The 23,652-nt window shown below is 36.5% G+C and overlaps 1 protein-coding gene across 7 annotated transcripts in view; it reads right to left on the reverse strand.

Annotated features, from left to right (window-relative positions):
• The window catches only part of MTHFD2L (methylenetetrahydrofolate dehydrogenase (NADP+ dependent) 2 like), a 148,271-nt gene that overhangs the window by 67,207 nt on the left and 57,412 nt on the right, over nt 1-23,652 (reverse strand). For all 7 annotated transcript variants that reach the window (XR_009503443.1, XR_009503442.1, XM_059924037.1 and 4 more), the window contains one exon: nt 11,535-11,627. Coding sequence is in view for 5 of the 7 variants with exons in the window: in XM_059924037.1 (XP_059780020.1) it covers nt 11,535-11,627 (93 nt within the window). In the remaining 2 variants the exon portion in view is untranslated. The remainder of the gene's footprint in view (nt 1-11,534; nt 11,628-23,652) is intronic.

Genomic DNA, 23,652 nt, shown 5'->3' on the forward strand with positions numbered 1-23,652 from the left:
ACAGGGTTACAAGTGATACTCATATATCAACTTTGTATATGTTAAAACTGTTTAATTATACACATGTAAGGCATGAAATATTATATATACATATATGAATACTATATACACATATACAGCTTTTGTTATACACAAAGGTTTAAATGTTAATTTTGGTTTTGAGAATACAAGTAACCATTCATAAGCAAAGAAAAAACTTAACACCAATATAATAAATATTAAAGGTCCCTTTTGCAAATAATCTTAGGCATTTACAAAGATGATTACAGTTGTTTAGTGCAATATTCATAATAGTAAAAAACTTGGAACAATCTAGAAGTCCAACGATCAGGAACTGAATAAATAAATTACAGTATGCTCATCATATAGAATACTATGGAGTCATTAGAAATCATGTTTTGGGGACTTCCCTGGTGGTGCAGTGGTTAAGAATCTGCCTGCCAATGCAGGGGACATGGGTTTGAGCCCTTGTCCAGGAAGATCCCACATGCCGAGGAGCAGCTAAGCCCGTGCGCCACAACTACTGAGCCTGCGCTCTAGAGCCCGTGAGCCACAACTACTGAGCCTGTGCTCTAGAGCCTGTGAGCCACAACTACTGAGCCCACGTGCCTAGAGCCCATGCTCCACAACAAGACAAGCCAACACAATGAGAAGCCAGCGCACCACAATGAAGAGTAGCCTCTGCTCGCTGCAACTAGAGAAAACCCGTTTGCAGCAATGAAGACCCAACGCAGCCAAAAAGAAAGAAAGAAAGAAAGAAATCATGTTTTAGAATAATGCATTTTATGAGAAACACAGTGTAGAGACCTAAAATACAAACTGTACACACCAGGTGAAAGAACTATTGTAAATATTTAGATTTCCATACAAATACAAAATAGCGGAAGGCCAAACAGCAAATTGTTAGCTGTGGTTGGCTTTGGCTGGGATTATGGGTCTTTCCCCTCTTATTGTCCATGTTTCCTAGGTTTTTACCTTAGGGATATATTACTGACATCAAGGGAAAAAAATCAATAAGCAAGCGCCCTCTTATACATTGATGACGCTTACTCATTGTAGACCAGGGAGGCTTCGCCTAAGGCTTCGCCTTCCTCATTTGGGGATGGATTGTGGGGACTGGAGTGGGGACAGGGAGGAGGTAGAAAAAGAGAGAGGGAGACTGGGAGGGTGGGTAAAGGCCTGAGATAACAAATCCCTTAGCCGAAGTGCCTCCACCTCCCCCAGCTCCTTGCAAAGTCAGACTTCCAAAAGAGAGAGAGGCAACAAGGGATTCATCCAGGGACAACAGAGTACACAGCTATGAGCAAAGGCTCATGGCATCATGAGAAGCCACAAATCTTAAGTGAAAATAAAGCTTTTATGAAGTTGTTCTCATGCATAAGTCACATCTTAGATTAATTTATTTACATTTATGATGACTAGTAAACTTTGATACTACGTTAGTATCAAAAGTAACCAAAAAGTATATTGATTTAGTTATATAAAAGTTATAGCTTAATAATCAACTGATTTATTATTTCTAAATTATTGTTCAGATATATATATGTAATGGCCTGAGAAGGACTAGCATATAAAAATTAGCATATAACATTTATTGAGTATTTGTAATTTGCGAGTCACTGTGCTATGTTCTTTACACAGACTGGCTGGCTTAACAACACTATTGTTAGAGGTTATCATATTTTTCACACTGAAGAGATTGAGGCTCAGAGAGATGGGATAACTTGACAAGGTTATACGATTAGCAAGTGGCAAAACTGGGAGTTAAATTCTGGAATTCTTACTCTAGCAAGGCCTGTGCTTTCATACTACTCTATACCATTGAAAATAATTGACAAAACTAAGATAAATGACAAATTTGGGAAGGCAGGAAGGAATTCTAAATGGAGAAGCAGAGGCTAAAGGTGAGAAGATGGAGAATGAGAAATAGGATATGGGAGGAACAATAGCTTTAGTGAGACCATGAAGTGTGCTGGCATCTACTCAGGAAGCACCCAGGGCTGTCAGTGAGCAAGTTCCACTTCCGAGTTGCATGAGCTGCCTATGGTGGAGTTGAGTATTTCCACGCCCCACCCCTTGGAACTTCTCAGTGTCATGGTATCCTGAAAATTACTAACCTGGCTCCAAGAGGAGGAAATTTAACAGAGGGAAAACTCCGAGTAGGATGATGTGTAATGGGAGTGTGTCTAAAACTTGATAATATGATGGGAGAAGCAGTGAAAAGAAGTTGGTTGGTCACCTTGCATTTTATGACGAGTAAGTATGAATATTCCAAATTACTGAATTACCCATTTATCCTGTTTTATATTACAATGTCTATTATTAAAAGTGTTGCAATAGAGACGCTTCAGTTACGATTGTGAAGGTTCATTCATCATGCTGGTGGGGAGAGCTTAGTGGACAAAACATCAGCTATCACTAACTATGACATTCTGCATTCAGAAGCTAATATGCTAGTGGCATTGACTCAGCAGCTTATCTTCTGAATGAAGCCAATTCCACAGAGTTTACTCAGATGGGTGGAGGGTCCTTTGGACAATGTCTGGGAAAAAAGTGCCTATCCTGCCTGGATAATCAAGATTCCTAGAAGTTTTACAAACTGAAGATTTCCCCCCAGTTTCCTGGAAGCATGAGATATAGGCCAACCAAAGGTCTTCTACCACACTCTCAGAATTGGTGCCTTATTCTGGCTAGTTTCCCCTGCTTTATCACTAGCCTTACACAAAGCCAATTTAGCCTTCCCCTAAACTACTTCCATTCAACTGTTTAATACTCTTACTATATTTTATTTCATTTAAAAAATTTTTATTTTATATTGGAGTATAGTTGATTTACAATGTTGTGTTAGTTCCAGGTGTACAGCAAAGTGATTCAGTTATATATATATATATATATTCTTTTTCAGATTATTTTCCCATATAGGTTATTACAGAGTACTGAGTAGAGTTCTCTGTGCTATACAGTAGGTCCTTGTTGATTACCTATTTTATATATAGTAGTGTGTATATGTTAATTCCAATCTCCTAATTTATCCCCCCCCCCACCTTTCCCCTTTCTTACTATATTTTAGATGTCTATAATAGTCTCTTTACTTTCTTCATCCTGCTCATAATTTCTTAATCTTAATCTTTCAAATCAAATCAGCCCATTCATCCACTTAATGATAAGAACTATTCGTTTATAAATAAATCTTTCACTTTTATGGCTTTATCAATTTACTTTACAATGACAAAGTAGGTATGCTTAGTAGTCATAAAAATAACGCTATCACTAAGTGAATCAACCAATATCTCAGACGAATGATTCCATCTTTATAAAATTATTCTTAAAAATTTATCATCTAAGTTTATATCAATTTGAAGAAATCCTTGCTTCAGTTGTAATCTCAAAATGAATACAGCACACATTTATTGAGTACCCACTGTGTGTCAGATATTGTTCTAAGCACTTGGCTTAGAAAAAAAGCTAAAACAAAACAAAACAAAACAAAACAAAACGAACAGTCCTGTTCCTGCTATAATCTAGTGAAGGTGTCCAACAACCATAAACAGGTGTTAAGTGCTATAACCACGATACAGGAAAATGTCCTAGAAACAGATTCATGCTCTCTGTGAACTCAGAGGTAGCTATAAGTAGAGACTTGAAGCTCCTTATTTCTAAATACAGTTTGACAATCTGATTTTCAGATTCAAGCTTCTAAATTAGCCCAATTTTTGATTTTTGAAAGTAGATGCTTAAAAAGTAAGTGATACACAGTTAAATCTATAAGCATAGGACTATGGGAATTTGAGAAACTGAAGGGGTGAGATTAATATTAATATAAGTTAATTTTATTAATGCCCCAGGATCTTCACACAATGATTTCCTCTTTTACATTTTTCTTTTTCAAGCCCATTCTGAGATTTCGTCATTACATTCTGTACTGTCATCTATCAGATATCATTAATCTTTCTGATACATTACGCACTGCTCCGCCTTCTACTCTTCCTGACTTCTAGATGGGACTGCTTCCTTATATGCTGACATCCTAGTTATGACAATGATCCAGCCCTCCCTGTTCCAGCTACCTCTGTCATTAGATCGCTATCTCCTTCTTTAATACCCACTGCTAATTGTATTTGTTATTTCCCACACATAATGCACGATGTGATCATTTTAGTAATATTTCATTCCTATTGTCCGGTTATATAGAATTTCTTTTTTACATTAACTCCTGCTTTCTATATAATTTCACTGTAATTTACCTTTACGTATTTTACCCTTAAATTCTCCAGGTGATTACTAAGGAAGTGGAAATGTAGCAATCTTTAGTTATTTCTTATAAATTCTCAATTTTCTACCCTGAAATTTCCCATTATCCAAATATGTATTTCTTCAGCATGATTACAGGGCTTTGTGCAGGGCTGTCTTCCAGCATTCAGAATACCTTTGTATCTAATTAGAGGCATTAGAGCTAAAATACAAGATGGGAGTAAGACCTGTTTGCACTGCTTTCGTTCAAAATGTCTTCCAGGTCAGGATTAGGATGGTGTGCGGCCAACTGGCTGTCTGAAGTAGCTACACACCTGACTGGCGCACTCTGGTGGTAACAGGTTACTCTGAGCAGGATGGCTGCTGTACACAGCCTCCATGCTGTCTCTACCCCTAGGGGCCTGAGTACCTCCTGACTCATTTTCTGTTCATTTTATATAGGCTTGGTCCTTCCTTTCCCTTCTCGTCCTTTATTTTCCTTTTTCTTTCCCTGTCTTATTTTTAACACCTAGTACTCAGTGCTGATTTAGGCTTTACAAAGGAGCATACAGTGAGTCTATAGGAGGAACTCAAGGGTGATGATAGTATTCGCGTGCATACTTGGGACCTAAGGTTTGATTTAGTCACAAAAAAATGTCATTGGTTCTTGAAAGAGGATTTTAATCACCCATTTGTCATTTCTTGTCAAAGAAAATAACATGAGCATGAATGTACACTGAGGGATTTTTCCCCACTAAAAGAAAATATTCATTCAATGTTATAATTGATAAATGGGAACTAAGGTCAATTGTGAAATAGTCTTTACAAGTTGGTAACACTGAAGTCAAGTAGCACCTTTTAAAGACAGTGTAAATTTCATTCTGTCTAAAGTTCGAGAAAAACAAGGATGACCACTCAAATTCCTAACTACTCACCAAATCCTGAGACTGGTGTGTGAATCCAAGTGTTTCTAAAAAGAATTCAGCAGAGGGCAGACAGCAGAAGCAAAAAGAACTACAATCCTGCAGCCTGTGGAACAAAAACCACATTCACAGAAAGATAGACAAGATGAAAAGGCAGAGGGCTATGTATCAGATGAAGGAACAAGATAAAACCCCAGAAAAACAACTAAATGAAATGGACATAGGCAATCTTCCAGAAAAAGAATTCAGAATAACGATAGTGAAGATGAACCAGCACTTCGGAAAAAGAATGGAGGCAAAGACTGAGAAGATGCAAGAAATGTTTAAAAAAGATCTAGAAGAATTAAAGAACAAACAGAGATGAACAATACAATAACTGAAATGAAAACTACACTAGAAGGAATCAATAGCAGAAAAACTGAGGCAGAAGAACGGATAAGTGACCTGGAAGACAGAATGGCAGAATTCACTGCTGAGGAACAGAATAAAGAAAAAAGAATGAAAAGAAATGAAGACAGCCTAAGAGACCTCTGGGACAACATTAAATGCAACAACATTCGCATTATAGGGGTCCCAGAAGGAGAAGAGACAGAGGAAGGACCCGAGAAAATATATGAAGAGATTATAGTCAAAAACTTCCCTAATATGGGAAAGGAAAGAGCCACCCAAGTCCAGGAAGCACAGAGAGTCCCATACAGGATAAACCCAAGGAGAAACATGCTGAGACACATAGTAAAAAAATTGGCAAAAATTAAAGACAAATAAAAATTATTGAAAGCAGCAAGGGAAAAACGAAAAATAACATATAAGGGAACTCCCATAAGGTTAACAGCTGATTTCTCAGAAGAAACTCTACAAGCCAGAAGGGAGTGGCATGATATACTTAAAGTGATGAAAGGGAAGAACCTACAACCAAGATTACTCTACCCAGCAAGGATCTCATTCACATTCGATGGAGAAATCAAAAGCTTTACAGACAAGCAAAAGCTAAGAGAATTCAGCACCACCAAACCAGCTCTACAACAAATGCTAAAGGAACTTCTCTAAGTGGGAAATACAAGAGAAGAAAAGGACCTACAAAAACAAACCCAAGACAATTAAGAAAATGGTCATAGGAACATACATATCGATAATTACCTTAAACGTGAAAGGATTAAATGCTCCAACCAAAAGACACAGGCTTGCTGAATGGATAAAAAACAAGACCCATATATATGTTGTCTACAAGAGACCCACTTCAGACCTAGGGACACATACAGACTGAAAGTGAGGGGATGGAAAAAGATATTCCATGCAAATGGAAATCAAAAGAAAGCTGGAGTAGCAATACTCATATAAGATAAAATAGACTTTCAAATAAAGAATGGTACAGGAGACAAGGAAGGACACTACATATGATCAAGGGATCAATCCAAGAAGAAGATATAACAATTATAAATAGATATGCACCCAAAATAGGAGCACCTCAACACATAAGGCAACTGCTAACAGCTCTAAAAGAGGAAATCGACAGTAACACAATAATAGTGGGGGACTTTAACACCTCACTTACACCAATGGACAGACCATCCAAAATGAAAATTAATAAGGATACACAAGCTTTAAATGACACAATAGACCAGATAGATTTAATTGATATTTATAGGACATTCCATCCAAAAACAGCAGATTACACTTTCTCTCAAGTGCACACAGAACATTCTCCAGGATAGATCACATCTTGGGTCACAAATCAAGCCTCAGTAAATTTAAGAAAATTAAAATCATATCAAGCATCTTTTCTGACCACTAAGCTATGAGATTAGAAATGAATTACACGGAAAAAAACGTAAAAAACACAAACACATGGAGGCTAAACAATACGTTACTAAATAACCAAGAGATCACTGAAGAAATCAAACAGGAAATCAAAAAATACCTAGAGACAAATGACAATGAAAACACAACGATCCCAAACCTATGGGATGCAGCAAAAGCAGTTCTAAGAGGGAAGTTTATAACTATACAAGCCTACCTCAAGAAACAAGAAAAATCTCAATAAACAATCTAACGTTACACCTAAAGGATCTAGAGAAAGAAGAACAAACAAAATCCAAAGTTAGCAGAAGGAAAGAAACCATAAAGATCAGAGCAGAAATAAATGAACTACATACAAAGAAAACAATAGCAAAGATCAATAAAACTAAAAGCTGGTTCTTTGAGAAGATAAACAAAATTGATAAACCCTTAGCCAGACTCATCAAGAAAAAGAGGGAGAGGACTCAAATCAATAAAATTAGAAATAGAAAAGGAGAAGTTACAACAGACACGGCAGAAATACAAAGCATCCTAAGAGACTACTACAAGCACTCTATGGAAATAAAATGGACAACCTGGAAGAAATGGACAAATTCGTAGAATGGTATAACCTTCCAAGACTGAACCAGGAAGAAATAGAAAATATGAACAGACCAATCACAAGAAATGAAATTGAAACTGAGATTAAAAATCTTCCAACAAAGAAAACTCCAGGACCAGATGGCTACACAGGTGAATTCTATCAGAAATGTAGAGAAGAGCTAACACCCATCCTTCTCAAACTCTTCCAAACAATTGCAGAGGAAGGAACACTCCCAAACTCATTCTATGAGGCCACCATCACCCTGATACCAAAACCAGACAAAGATACTACAAAAAAAGAAAATTACAGACCAATATAACTGATGAATATAGATGCAAAAATCCTAAACAAAATACTAGCAAACAGAATCCAACAACACATTAAAAGGATCATACACCATGATCAAGTGGGATTTATCCCAGGGATGCAAGGATTCTTCAATATATGCAAATCAATCAATGTGATACACCATATTAACAAATTGAAGGAGAAAAACCATAGGATCATCTCAATAGATGCAGAAAAAGCTTCTGACAAAATTCAACACCCATTTATGATAAAAACTCTCCAGAAAGTGGGCATAGAGGGAACCTACCTCAACATAATAAAGGCCATATACGACAAGCCCACAGCAAACATCATTCTCAATGGTGAAAAACTGAAAGCATTTTCTCTAAGATCAGGAAGAAGACAAGGATGTCCACTCCCATCACTATTATTCAACATAGTTTTGGAAGTCCTAGCCACAGCAATCAGAGGAGGAAAAGAAATTAAAAGGAATACAAATTGGAAAAGAAGAAGTAAAACTGTCACTGGTTGCAGATGACATGATACTATACCTAGAGAATCCTAAAAATACCACCAGAAAACTACTAGAGCTAATTAATGAATTTGGTAAAGTTGCAGGATACAAAATTAATGCACAGAAATCTCTTGCATTCCTATACACTAATGATGAAAAATCTGAAAGCGAAATTAAGGAAACACTCACATTTACCATTGCAACAAAAAAAATAAAATACCTAGGAATAAACCTACCTAGGGAGACATAAGACCTGTGTGCAGAAAACTATAAGAAACTGATGAAAGAAATTAAAGATGATACAAACAGATGGAGAGATATACCATGCTCTTAGATTGGAAGAATCAATATTGTGAAAATGACTATACTACCCAAAGCAATCTACAGATTCAATGCAATCACTATCAAATTATCAATGGCATTTTTTACGGAACTAGAAAAAAAATCTTAAAATTTGTATGGAGACACAAAAGACCCCGAATATCCAAAGCAGTCTTGAGGCAAAAAAACGGAGCTGGAGGAATCAGACTCCCTGACTTCAGACTATACTACAAAGCTACAGTAATCAAGACAGTATAATACTGGCACAAAAACAGAAACATAGATGACTGGAACAAGATAGAAAGCCCAGAGATAAACCCACGCACCTATGGTCAACTAATCTATGACAAAGGAGGCAAGGACATACAATGGAGAAAAGACAGTCTCTTCAATAAGTGGTGCTGGGAAAACTGGACAGCTACATGTAAAAGAATGAAATTAGAACACTCCCTAACACCATACATAAAAATAAACTCAAAATGGATTCGAGACCTAAATGTAAGACTGGACACTATAAAACTCTCAGAGGAAAACATAGGAAGAACACTCTTTGACATAAATCACAGCAAGATCTTTTTGGATCCACCTCCTAGAGTAATGGAAATAAAAACAAAAATAAACAAATGGGACCTAATGAAACTTCAAAGCTTTTGCGAAGCAAAGGAAACCATAAACAAGACGAATAGACAACCCTCCGAATGGGAGAAAATATTTGCAAATGAATCAACGGACAAAGGATTAATCTCCAAAATATATAAACAGCTCATGCAGCTCAATATTAAAGAAACAAACAACCCAATCCAAAAATGGGCAGAAGACCTAAATAGACATTTCTCCAAAGAAGACGTACAGATGGCCAAGAAGCACATGAAAAGCTGCTCAACATCACTAATTATTAGAGAAATGCAAATCAAAACTACAGTGAGGTAACCTCACACCAGTTGGAAAAGGCATCATCAGAAAGTCTACAAACAACAAATGCTGGGGAGGGTGTGGAGAAAAGGGAACCCTCCTGCACTGTTGGTGGGAATGTAAATTGATACAGGCACTATGGAGAACAGTATGGAGGTTCCTTAAAGAACTAAAAATAGAACTACTGTATGACCCAGCAATCCCACTACTGGGCATACACCCAGAGAAAACCATAATTCAAAAAGACACATGCACCCCAATGTTCATTGCAGCACTATTTACAATAGCCTGGTCATGGAAGCAACCTAAATGCCCATCAAGAGACGAATGGATGAAGAAGATGTGGTATATATATATATACAATGGAATATTACTCCGCCCTAAAAAGGAACGAAGTCAGGTCATTTGTAGAGACGTGGATGCATCTAGAGACTGTCATACAGAGTGAAGTAATTCAGAAAGCAAAAAACAAATATCGTATATTAACACATATATGTGGAACCTAGAAAATGGTAAAGATGAACTGGTTTGCAGGGCAGAAATTGAGACACAGATGTAGAGAACAAACGTATGGACACCAAGGGGGGAAAGCGGCAGGGGGGTGGGGGTGGTGGTGTGATGAATTGGGTGATTGGGATTGACGTGTATACACTGATGTGTATAAAATGGATGCGTAATAAGAAAATAAATAAATAAATAAACATTAAAAAAATAATAATACAATAATAATAAATAAATAAATAAAAAGAAGTCAACATAACATTGGGTTTGCCAAAAGTTCGTTAGGCTTTGCCGTAATGAACTTTCTGGCCAACCCAATATTTGTCTTCTGTGAATAAATCAGCTGCTGCAGCAGTATTTTACTTAGTGTTGACCTGTGGTCTGAAAAACTGTATTGCCTGTCTAAACATCTGATGTCTTACTTATGTCAACCCAGTTCAAAAATTTGCACTTGATATCCTCTGAATATAATTTCTCAGAAAAACGGGAAATGTGCTTAGCTTTACCAGTTTACTGGTGACTTCTTGAAAAGGGAATATTTCTATTTTTACTCTATGAAGAGGCAAATTACTCCACCTGGAATCATCACATATATATTCTGACTTTCAGAGAAGGGCCTATATTATAATAAAAAGTGAATTAATCTTGGTTGAAACTAATTTAAACTATTATTATTCTCTTCATCAAACTCAATTTCTTCTGGAACTTTTACCCTCCCTTCATAGTTTGTAAATACTCAGCAAATCAAGTGTAAAGCCTAGAAATTACCAATAACATCTAATTGATAAACAAAATGAAAAATGCTCCCATTCAAGTCTTGGATAAAACAGAAAGAGTCACAATTGTCTGCAATGTAGAAATGCTATGTGGCAAGAGTAAAGATAGCAATGACGGGTAGAATTACTTTGTATGTTTGATTATAAAACAAATTAAGGAAAAACCTAGATCCATTAAATAGAAGTGCAATAACTGTTCTGTTTCTACTCCTGCTCTTCTACACTCAATTCCCCTTGACACAGTATGAATAATATTTTAAAAACATAAGACAGATCATGTCAGTCTCCTGCTCACAGCCACCTTTGGCTTATATGAAAGTCCTTACAGGGTCCACAAGGTCCTATGTGAGCTAGCCCTGGCTACTCTTTCAACAGCATTTCCTATCAGTCTCCCCATAACTTATTCATGTTTAGAACCAATCATGTCTGTCAAAGTAATTGTCAAAGTACACATTTATTCTTGTGCTTAATCTGTCATTCCAAAGGCTGTTTTGGTTTTCCACAATGAAGTGATGAATGCTAACATAGGCATAATGGACCAATATGATGATTGCCAAGAGACAGAATGGAAGTCAGTCCTACATATACCTAAGTCTCCCAAGAAGCTGTTCTTATAGACATGTCAGCAATTAGGGCAGGAATTAGTCTGCTGATGACATTTCACCAAATAACAGCCACTAAAGACTTACCTGCAGCTACTACGATAACATCTGCCAGCAGAGTATGGATCTTCAGTTGTTCTTTAGGAGTATATCTGTGAGCTATTGTCACAGTTGCATCACCTGGAATGCAGAATAACTTCCATTAATGATTACTGAGGTTTGTTTTTTGTTTTTTTTTTTAATTTGTGAATGCTCCAATTCTAGAGGAGTTCCAGTTACATCCTAAGAATAGGAAAATTGCTTTGAAATTATCAAATCACTTAGCAAGCAAAAGCTAGATAAGGAAACCTAGATGACTCAAAATATTGTACCCCTCAATTGAACAGTGGAAAATCAAATGAGATAAATGAAGGTATGTGCTGACCATCATAGGAGAGTTGTAAGTAGAGTCCTAGAAACCCAGGATTTGAAAGTTCTGTATTGACAGGTCAATACATAGATGTAGGGGATACTCACTGGCTAGATAATATGTAAATATTGAAAACAACAAAATAAGTGCACTAAAAATGGCACAATGTACTGTAGAAGCACAGGTGAGAAATTAATTCTGCCTCATCCTGAGGAGGTGTCAAGGAAGGTTTCCTGAAGTAGTTAATATACATTTTTAGGTCATAAAGTATGAACAAGAGTATACTAATCAGGGAAAGAATAGAAGAGCATTCCAAGCCAAAAGGATAGCAGGAAAAAATGGACCAACTGAAATTATATGTTTAGAAAATGATGACGAGGTCTAGGATATAACAGGAAGTATTCATACATGCTTTAATTAAGAGACGTAGGAATAAGAGAGGTTAGCAGTATGAGGGATTCCAGTGCTTAATGTGTGAGCCAAGGAAGGGGAATGAGGGAAAGGCAGTGATGAGGGAAGTCAAAGGAAGGACTTCCAGTAAGAACAGGGCCGTGTGAGACAGTATTGTCTCTCTTCTCCTCCCAGATAACATGCAAATGCTACACAGTTAATGACAACAATAAAAACTGCACAATTTTTAGCAAAACTAGAAGACATATTGTACACAGACTCCAAAAACATGGAAGAGTTACCCAGGATCAGCAGAGTTAGTAGATACCACACAGGGAGAAAGGCAGAAAGAAGTTCAGAGAATAACAAGATGGCCAGCAGCGGCAGATCTCTGGAAATGACTACAAAAATATACTTCCTGAAGGTGAAGGGGACACATAAAATGCAATATATATCTCTCCTATTTGTAGCAGAAGATGTGGGAATAAGGGCAGAAGAAGCCCTCTTGGACCTAGCATAGTTCACAGTGGGTAGTAACACAAAGACTCAGAGGAGCCATTCAAACAGGAAGTAGTTTGACTCTGTGAAAGTGGTGAAGGAAGAATCTGAAGGCTGCTCAGCATGTCCTCCCCAAACCCTAACAGAAGCACACTGCAAAGAGAAGATCCAAGAAAACCCAGCTCATTCCATGATAAGTAATTTTAAAAAGGATTTTACACAGCATCAATAAAAGGATACTATATAAGAATCAGCCCAGGGGAATTTTGATTCTAGTGGTAGTTACATGACTGTATGCATTTGTCTAAAGTCATGGAACTATACACCAAAAAAGAGTAAATTTTACTATATGCAAAATTTTAAGTAAATAAAAGGATACATTTTAAAAGTGGCAGACCCAAGGAAAAAAAAAACAAAGAAAATTTTTAATTTAACAACAAAGTAATAAACTCAACAGAAAAATGTTGTTATGGAAAAGTTGAACATTATAACCAAACACTATGCCAAACACTTTAAAAATAAGAATTTAGAGTCATACAAAATGGGGAAAAAAGACTTGAGTCCATACAAATTGACCTATAATAGTCAACAGTGAGACACATATCAGTAAAGTTGCTGGATTTTAAAGACTAAAAAAAGAATCCTATGAGCAACCAGGCAAAAATTCAGATTTTTACATTCAATTCCAGAAAACAGCAGAGCAATACCTACAAGAAACCCATGTAAAGAAACTGGGAGCAAGGATTTCATATCCAGTCAAATTGTCTTCCAAGATTAAAGTTTGCAAACAATTTTGAAATTGTAAGAACACAGGAAATATTGTTCCCATGAGTTTTTCCAGAGGAATGTGCTAAAAGATGAACTTTAATGAATCAAAATATATCTGAGGAAACTGGCAAAAGGACTATTGGAGTGTTTTGAATATATTTAATAACAAAATTAAGGCAAAAAAGTGTGAGGATTGGCGTGATAGACAAAATGTTAAATGTTATTTGCTCTGATTAGGTAGAATTGGTGCAACTAACAAAATTAGAATAGGAAGGACAAAAATGAGAAAGTTTGCTGATTGCCTTATATTTAATGACTAGAATGAACAGATATAGTTTAAAGCTGACCAATCAAATAATAGAAATATGAGAATATTTAAAAGTATAAGGTAAACACACTACAAAGATAATTTTTATTGGCAAATATCAGGTAGGAGACAAAAGAAATGGAATCACAGAAGGAAAAGGAAACATTTTATCATTTCTTCTAAGAGAGTATCAATAGATACCACATAAAGAAATAGAGAACTAAGAGTACTGTATAAAGTTATAATTATTAACTTCCTAAATCTTCCTAAATAATAAAACAACTATATACAAAAAAGAAAAAATATAAAAAGAAAACAAAAACCGTAAAAATAACAGAACAGAAGATAATATGACATTTCAGACTGTATATATTTACCATAATAATAAATATAAATTTTTCTGTTATCTATTAAAAGAATAATATATTAAAATTGACTCACAAAGTAAAGTCTAGTTCTATACTTTATATAAAACACATCTGAAACAAAGCTGTTCAGAAATGTTGAAAATAAAAGGTGGGAAAACATATAACAGGAAAATGACTAATCAAAAAAAAAATGATGCTCTTATTATCAAATAAGGAGAAATACAGCAACTTTATCAAATAGGATAAAAAGGTACACATTATAATGCAAAGGTGTGATTTAAATGAAGACACGACAATGATAAATATATAAGTAACAAATAAAAAAGAAATCAGTTCATAAAGCAGAAATTACAGGAGATACACGGAGAAATAGAAACACATTGAATTTGTTGAATTCAATTAACCTTTCTCAATCCATTACAGATCAAAGGTATAGAAAATATAAGCAACATAATTAATGATATATATCTGACTACAATACATTAAATTCTGAAAGTAGATCATATAATTTCCTTTCAGGTGCCCAAAGAGTATATATATTTTTTTTTTTTTTTTTTAATGTTTCTTTCAGCTTTCTTAACATATAAATGCTGAGAATTTTTTTTTTTCTTTTTTTAAATTTTATAACTACTTTATTTATTTATTTATTTATTTATTTTTTGGCTGTGTTGGGTCTTCTGTTCGTGCGAGGGCTTTCTCCAGTTGCGGCAAGCGGGGGCCACTCTTCATCGCAGTGCGGGGACCGCTCTTCATCGCGGTGCGCGGGCCTTTCACTATCGCGGCCCCTCCCGTTGCGGGGCACAGGCTCCAGACGCGCAGGCTCAGCAGCTGTGGCTCACGGGCCCAGTTGCTCCGCGGCATGTGGGATCTTCCCAGACCAGGGCTCGAACCCGTGTCCCCTGCATTAGCAGGCAGATTCTCAACCACTGCGCCACCAGGGAAGCCCAAAGAGTATATTTTTAATGATATGACTTTGGCAACAACAAAAAAAAGTAATTAATACCAAAAAGTAGATAGCTGGATAAACTATAGATATTTTCTCTGATCACAAATCAATAAAGTTATAAGTATTGACAAAATCAGAAATTGAGAAACCCTTCCATTGGAAAAAAATTTTAATACTATTTTGAACAATCCTTGGGTCAAAAGGAAAACACAAAACAACATTGCAGAATTTCTAGAAACATTTATAATAAAAGTACTACAGATTAGATCCTATCAGATATAAATAAAGCAAAGCTTAGAGGAAAATTCACAGACTTAAATTATTACATAAATAAAATAGAAATTAAAAAATGAGTGAATCAATCATTTAACTTAAAATGTTAAAGAACAATAAAATAAACAAAAGATATTAGAAAAAACTTAATAAACATAAATGTTAAAATGTTTATAATAACTAAGCCTAAAAACTAACATTATAAGCAAGGAGAGAATTCAATAAATTAGCCAAGTAAAAATGAATATATAGAAATAAATGTGAAAATTAAAGAAAACCTCAACTAAAATTAGAGTTGAGAGGGCCTGTAGAAGGTGCTCTCACTACTATCACTTTCCATCGTTTGCATGCACTCGCCTCTATTTTCATGCCCCGTGGGAAGAACTGTACCTTGTTTTACCAAACAAGAGGAAGTCTTCTATTTCAGGAAGGAAGATTTTCCTTGCCCAGCAACAGCCCAGCCAATGAGAAGCCATTGCCACCCTGAACTCTTACTTTCCTCCAGTAAACTTTTGTTTAGAACAGTCCCTCCAAACTACCCCCTTTTCTCTATAAAAGTAACCTCCCCTCCTTTGTTCTCTGGATTTGCCTACGGTCCACCATAGCTTGCATTTCCCAAATTGTAATTCGTCTGGCTATTCCCAAATAAACTCATCTTGTGGGTATGGTAACTGGCTATTTTATTTTTAAAGTTGATATAAATACTATCATATACAACAACATGTAAGAAGATATAATGAAAGAAAAGAACCCATTATAATAGCAAGACAAAAATAAAATACTCAGAAGTAAACTTAACAAAAAATGTGTAAAATCTATATGGTAAAAGAAAATCTCTAGAACAACACCAAAAGATTTAAGTAAGACTGAGGCACTAGTCATGGTTTTAAGACAAACCATATTCTTGAGTAGGATTCAACATCATAAAGATGACAGTTCCCCCTATATTCATTACACATTTAATACAACTACAATAAAAAATGGTATTTTGCTTTTTCGTAGATGAATATAATTTTATTCTAAAGTTAATATGGAAAAATAAAAGAGAAAACCAGGAAATCTTTGAATAGGAAGAACAATGAGAGGGAACTCTTTGTACTTGATACAGCAGTCGTTTTCATTTCTGGTAATGGTACCACCTTCTGCCCAGTTACTTAGAGTAAAAGTCTATGAGTTCCCCTTGTTTTTTCTCTTTCTTTCACTTGCTATAAACAATCAACAAATGTAGAGTGTATGTTTAGAACCATCCCAAGCCACCAAAATTATGAAGCATCCTCCCATCTCTATCTTAATACAGTTCTCCTATATTTAGAAGGTTCCCCTTACACATTCATTAGCAGCCCACTCAAGCATTCTCTTGTTCCAAATGAGAGTCTCCCAAATCCCTGCAAAAACCAAAATTAAAACCAAAACCTCCCACTTCATCATTACTGATGATTTCATCAAGGAACTGAGCGATACATAATCCAGTGAGTTATATACACATATAATTAACAATCTGTAAAGCTTCAAGCAAAAGAAAAAATATTGAGATGAATTTCAATCAGCATGGAAAGATCTTTTAGATAACTCCACTCCTTCAATAATAATATCTAGTTAAATTGTTTTTACTCCTAAGTGAGTTTGGCTAGGAATACCCATGGCAATATCAAAGTCTTATTTAGACTTGATTGATCAGTTTCTGACTATTGTGCTATCAATGGGAAGGTTTTTAGCCTGCTATTCATTAAACTGGATGATGATAGCAAAAGAGAGTTGAACCAAGGGAATGAAGAGCAAATGTGTTCAAATAATGCCTCAGACACTTCTGCCTTTGCCCCTTGATACCTGTTCCTGGTTCTGAGAACTAGATATCCTAACTATACTCTTATTTAACCTGTCTTACTTGGTGTTGTGAAAATTCTTGTCATTTCTCTTTTCAATTCTGGTTACAATTACTTTTGTTCAATGAATCCTATGGCTTGCTTCACCTAGTCATTTCTAGCGTCTCAAATTTTTCCCGAGGGTAATCAGAACCAACAGGTTACAGCAGCTACTCCATAAAATGATGCATATCTCTGACCCTCAGATGACTTTTTCCCTCACTCAGTTTTATCCTCATATTGTGAGTATGATAAGAGCCTGGGCTCAGGCTTAATTTTTCTATCACACAAACCCAGATAAAAATGCTTTGTGACCACCTACAGGGGTGGGATAGGGAGGATGGGAGGGAGACACAAGAGGAAGGAGATATGGGGATATATGTATATGTATAGCTGATTCACTTTGTTATAAAGCAGAAACTAACACACCATTGTAAAGCAATTATACTCTGATAAAGATGTTAAAAAAAATGTTTTATAAGAAGTATTAAGCAACTTCATTGTGCCCAGTGCTTTACATCATGTTTGTAAGATATAGTAAGAATAAAAGACTTAGAACCTATCTCCCAGAATCATAGAGTTCTGTTAGAACTTAATAATTAGCTGCTGGGCAAGATATGCTTCTCACTATATAAAAGTCCACAGTCAATCAAGACTTGTTCACTGGGAGCCACCTGCACAGTTTTCTAGGCTATCATTACCTCTGTAATTTATGCAAAATTGCAGATTGTAGCAAACAGTTGTTGGCAATTAAAATTTGAGGAAATTAATATTTTCTATTTAAAAATGCTAAGACAAACAACACAATATGATTCATTTTAGAGTATCATTTTTTTGTTAAAATTACCTAAATGAGGAATTTACTTTTGTCAGACATTTCCAGCCATTCCCTACATTCATTTATTCGACAATCAAGAAATAATCCCAAGACCATGCCAAGTGATGGAGACACACAATTCTCTCCTCTCATATGGAAAACACATCTGTGAATCAGAATTATAATACAGTGTGATAATTCCACACTAAAAGGAGGTATAAGTTACAGTGTTGGCACAGAGAACCATTGTCTACTCTAGCTAAGAACAGCACAGGGGCACTTAAAGGTCTAAGAGAGAGATTCTTGATGTGAGTAGGAATTTGGTTTGCTTCTGCTTCAGTTCCCTTATGCTTTTCCTATCCTTTCCAACTGATAAATCATTTTCTATAAAAATAATTATAGGCATATTATTTCGCCCAAACTGTTAGAAAGTTCTTTCTTACAAGAGCTAAAGTCTCCCTTTTTGAAAATTTTACCAGGATCCTAGATCTATCTTCCACAGCAACGCAGGACAAATCTCATCTTCCTATTCCATGAGGCAAATCTTCAAATACATACTTGCTTGTGCCTGTATCAGCAGATGAAGGCAAATGGCAAATCCAACAGGAGCTAGAATCTCACATGTAGGGTTTTGCTTTGTCACTTTTTAAGGGAAAAATGAGTCATTCCCAATATATTAACTCATACCATGGTCTGTTTTAAAGGGAAAATCACCAGGGAAATCGCAAGAAGGAAAACTCAGTATTTGTCAACAGAATAGCACTAGATGGATAAGAGAAGCCTGAGTTCTGTTTTTGGACAAATGCCTCCAGAGGCCTAAAGATTCTGAATTTGAACATGTATTTCTTTCTCTCTCCATAAGCTGCAATTACATCTTTAAGCATAAAACAGACAAACAAAAAACAAAATGCACAGAGCCAAAACATATGTGATGAAAATAGCTCTTATATAAGAATTTACGGAGGATTAACCAAGATGGCGGAATAGAAGGACGTGCTCTCACTCCCTCTTGCGAGAGCACCAGAATCACAACTGGCTGCTGGACAATCATTGACAGGAAGACCCTGGACTTCACCAAGGAGGATACCCCACGTCCAAGAACAGAGGAGAAGCCACAGTGAGACGGTAGGAGGGGCGCAATCAGAGTAAAATCAAATCCCATAACTGCTGGGTGGGTGACTCACAGACTGGCGAACACTTATACCACAGAAGTCCACCCACTGGAGTGAAGGTTCTGAGCCCCACGTCAGGCTTCCCAACCTGGGGGTCCGGCAACGGGAGGAGGAATTCCTAGAGAATCAGACTTTGAAGCCTAGTGGGAATTGATTGCAGGACTTTGACAGGACTGGGGGAAACAGAGACCCCACTCTTGGAGGGCACACACAAAGTAATGTGTGCATCAGGACCCAGGGGAAGGAGCAGTGACCCTGGGGGAGACTGAACCAGACCTACCTGCTGGTGTTGGGGGGTCTCCTGCAGAGGCGAGTGGTGGCTCTGTTTCACCGTGGGGATAAGGACACTGGCAGCAGAGGTTCTGGGAAGTTCTCCTTGGCGTGAGCCCTCACAGAGTCTGCCATTAACCCCACCAAAGAGCACGGGTAGGCTCCAGTGTTGGGTTGCCTCAGGCAAAACAACCAACAGGGAGGGAACCCAGCCCCACCCATCAACAGTCAAGTGGATTAAGGTTTTACTGAGCTCTGACCGCCACAGCAACAGTCAGCTCTACCCACCACCAGAGCATCCCATCAAGCCTCTTAGATAGCCTCAACCACCAGAGGGCAGACAACAGAAGCAAGAAAAACTACAATCCTGCAGCCCGTGGAACAAAAACCACAGTTACAGAAAGATAGAGAAGATGAAAAGGCAGAGGGCTATGTACCAGATGAAGGAACAAGAAAAAACCCCAGAAAAACAACTAAATGAAGTGGAGATAGGCAACCTTCCAGAAAAAGAATTCAGAATAATGATAGTGAAGATGATCCAGGACCTCGGAATAAGAATGGAGGCAGAGATTGAGAAGATGCAAGAAATGATTAACAAAGACCTAGAAGAATTAAAGAACAAACAAACAGAGATGACCAATACAATAACTGAAATGAAAACTACACTAGAAGGAATTAATAGCAGAATAACTGAGGCAGAAGAACGGATAAGTGACCTGGAAGACAGAATGGTGGAATTCACAGCTGCGGAACAGACTAAAGAAAAAAGAATGAAAAGAAATGAAGACAGCCTAAGAGACCTCTGGGACAACATTAAACGCAACAACATTCGCATTATAGGGGTCCCAGAAGGAGAAGAGAGAGAGAAAGGACCAGAGAAAATATTTGAAGAGATTATAGTCGAAAACTTCCCTAACATGGGAAAGGAAATAGCCACCCAAGTCCAGGAAGCGCAGAGAGTCCCATACAGAATAAAACCAAGGAGAAACACGCCGAGACACATAGTAATCAAAGTGGCAAAAATTAAAGACAAAGAAAAATTATTGAAAGCAGCAAGGGAAAAACGACAAATAACATACAAGGGAACTCCCATAAGGTTAACAGCTGATTTCTCAGCAGAAACTCTGCAAGCCAGAAGGGAGTGGCATGATATACTTAAAGTGATGAAAGGGAAGAACCTACAACCAAGATTACTCTACCCAGCAAGGATCTCATTCACATTCGATGGAGAAATCAAAAGCTTTACAGACAAGCAAAAGCTAAGAGAATTCAGCACCACCAAACCAGCTCTACAACAAATGCTAAAGGAACTTCTCTAAGTGGGAAACACAAGAGAAGAAAAGGACCTACAAAAACAAACCCAAAACAATTAAGAAAATGGTCATAGGAACATACATATCGATAATTACCTTAAACGTGAATGGATTAAATGCCCCAACCAAAAGACATAGACTGGCTGAATGGATACAAAAACAAGACCCATATATATGCTGTCTACAAGAGACCCACTTTAGACCTAGGGACACATACAGACTGAAAGTGAGGGGATGGAAAAAGATACTCCATGCAAATGGAAATCAAAAGAAAGCTGGAGTAGCTATACTCATATCAGATAAAATAGACTTTAAAATAAAGAATGTTAAAAGAGACAAGGAAGGACACTACATAATGATCCAGGGATCAATCCAAGAAGAAGATATAACAATTATACATATATATGCACCCAACATAGGAGGACCTCAATACATAAGGCAACTGCTAACAGCTATAAAAGAGGAAATCGACAGTAACACAATAATAGTGGGGGACTTTAACACCTCACTTACACCAATGGACAGACCATCCAAAATGAAAATAAATAAGGAAACAGAAGCTTTAAATGACACAATAGACCAGATAGATTTAATTGATATATATAGGACATTCCATCCAAAAACAGCAGATTACACGTTCTTCTCAAGTGCGCACGGAACATTCTCCAGGATAGATCACATCTTGGGTCACAAATCAGGCCTCAGTAAATTTAAGAAAATTGAAATCATATCAAGCATCTTTTCTGACCACAACGCTATGAGATTAGAAATGAATTACAGGGAAAAAAGCGTAAAAAAGACAAACACATGGAGGCTAAACAATACGTTACTAAATAACCAAGAGATCACTGAAGAAATCAAAGAGGAAATAAAAAAAAACCTAGAGACAAATGACAATGAAAACACGACGACCCAAAACCTATGGGATGCAGCAAAAGCGGTTCTACGAGGGAAGTTTATAGCTATACAAGCCTACCTAAAGAAACAAGAAAAATCTCAAGTAAACAATCTAACCTTACACCTAAAGAAACTAGAGAAAGAAGAACAAACAAAACCCAAAGTTAGGAGAAGGAAAGAAATCATAAAGATCAGAGCAGAAATAAATGAAATAGAAACAAAGAAAACAATAGCAAAGATCAATAAATCTAAAAGTTGGTTCTTTGAGAAGATAAACAAAATTGATAAGCCATTAGCCAGACTCATCAAGAAAAAGAGGGAGAGGACTCAAATCAATAAAATCAGAAATGAAAAAGGAGAAGTTACAACAGACACTGCAGAAATACAAAGCATCCTAAGAGACTACTACAAGCAACTTTATGCCAATAAAATGGACAACCTGGAAGAAATGGACAAATTCTTAGAAAGGTATAACCTTCCAAGACTGAACCAGGAAGAAACAGAAAATATGAACAGACCAATCACAAGTCATGAAATTGAAACTGTGATTAAAAATCTTCCAACAAACAAAAGTCCAGGACCAGATGGCTTCACAGGTGAATTCTATCAAACATTTAGAGAAGAGCTAACACCCATCCTTCTCAAACTCTTCCAAAAAATTGCAGAGGAAGGAACACTCCCAAACTCATTCTATGAGGCCACCATCACCCTGATACCAAAACCAGACAAAGACACTACAAAAAAAGAAAATTACAGACCAATATCACTGATGAATATAGATGCAAAAATCCTCAACAAAATACTAGCAAACAGAATCCAACAACACATTAAAAGGATCATACACCACGATCAAGTGGGATTTATCCCAGAGATGCAAGGATTCTTCAATATACGCAAATCAATCAATGTGATACACCATATTAACAAATTGAAGAATAAAAACCATATGATCATCTCAATAGATGCAGAAAAAGCTTTTGACAAAATTCAACACCCATTTCTGATAAAAACTCTCCAGAAAGTGGGCATAGAGGGAACCTACCTCAACATAATAAAGGCCATATATGACAAACCCACAGCAAACATCATTCTCAATGGTGAAAAACTGAAAGCATTTCCTCTAAGATCAGGAAGAAGACAAGGATGTCCACTCTCACCACTATTATTCAACATAGTTCTGGAAGTCCTAGCCACGGCAATCAGAGAAGAAAAAGAAATAAAAGGAATACAAATTGGAAAAGAAGAAGTAAAACTGTCACTGTTTGCGGATGACATGATACTATACATAGGTAATCCTAAAACTGCCACCAGAAAACTGCTAGAGCTAATTAATGAATACGGTAAAGTTGCAGGATACAAAATTAATGCACAGAAATCTCTTGCATTCCTATACACTAATGATGAAAAATCTGAAAGAGAAATTATGGAAACACTCCCATTTACCATTGCAACAAAAAGAATAAAATACCTAGGAATAAACCTACCTAGGGAGACAAAAGACCTGTATGCAGAAAACTATAAGACACTGATGAAAGAAATTAAAGATGATACCAACAGATGGAGAGATATACCATGTTCTTGGATTGGAAGAATCAACATTGTGAATATTACTATACTACCCAAAGCAATCTACAGATTCAATGCAATCCCTATCAAATTACCAATGGCATTTTTTACGGAGCTAGAACAAATCATCTTAAAATTTGTATGGAGACACAAAAGACCCCGAATAGCCAAAGCAGTCTTGAGGGAAAAAAATGGAGCTGGAGGAATCAGACTCCCTGACTTCAGACTATACTACAAAGCTACAGTAATCAAGACAATATGGTACTGGCACAAAAACAGAAACATAGATCAATGGAACAAGATAGAAAGCCCAGAGATTAACCCACGCACCTATGGTCAACTAATCTAT

The sequence above is a fragment of the Balaenoptera ricei genome, chromosome 5, assembly GCF_028023285.1.
Source record: "Balaenoptera ricei isolate mBalRic1 chromosome 5, mBalRic1.hap2, whole genome shotgun sequence".
Taxonomy (NCBI): Eukaryota; Metazoa; Chordata; class Mammalia; order Artiodactyla; family Balaenopteridae; genus Balaenoptera; species Balaenoptera ricei.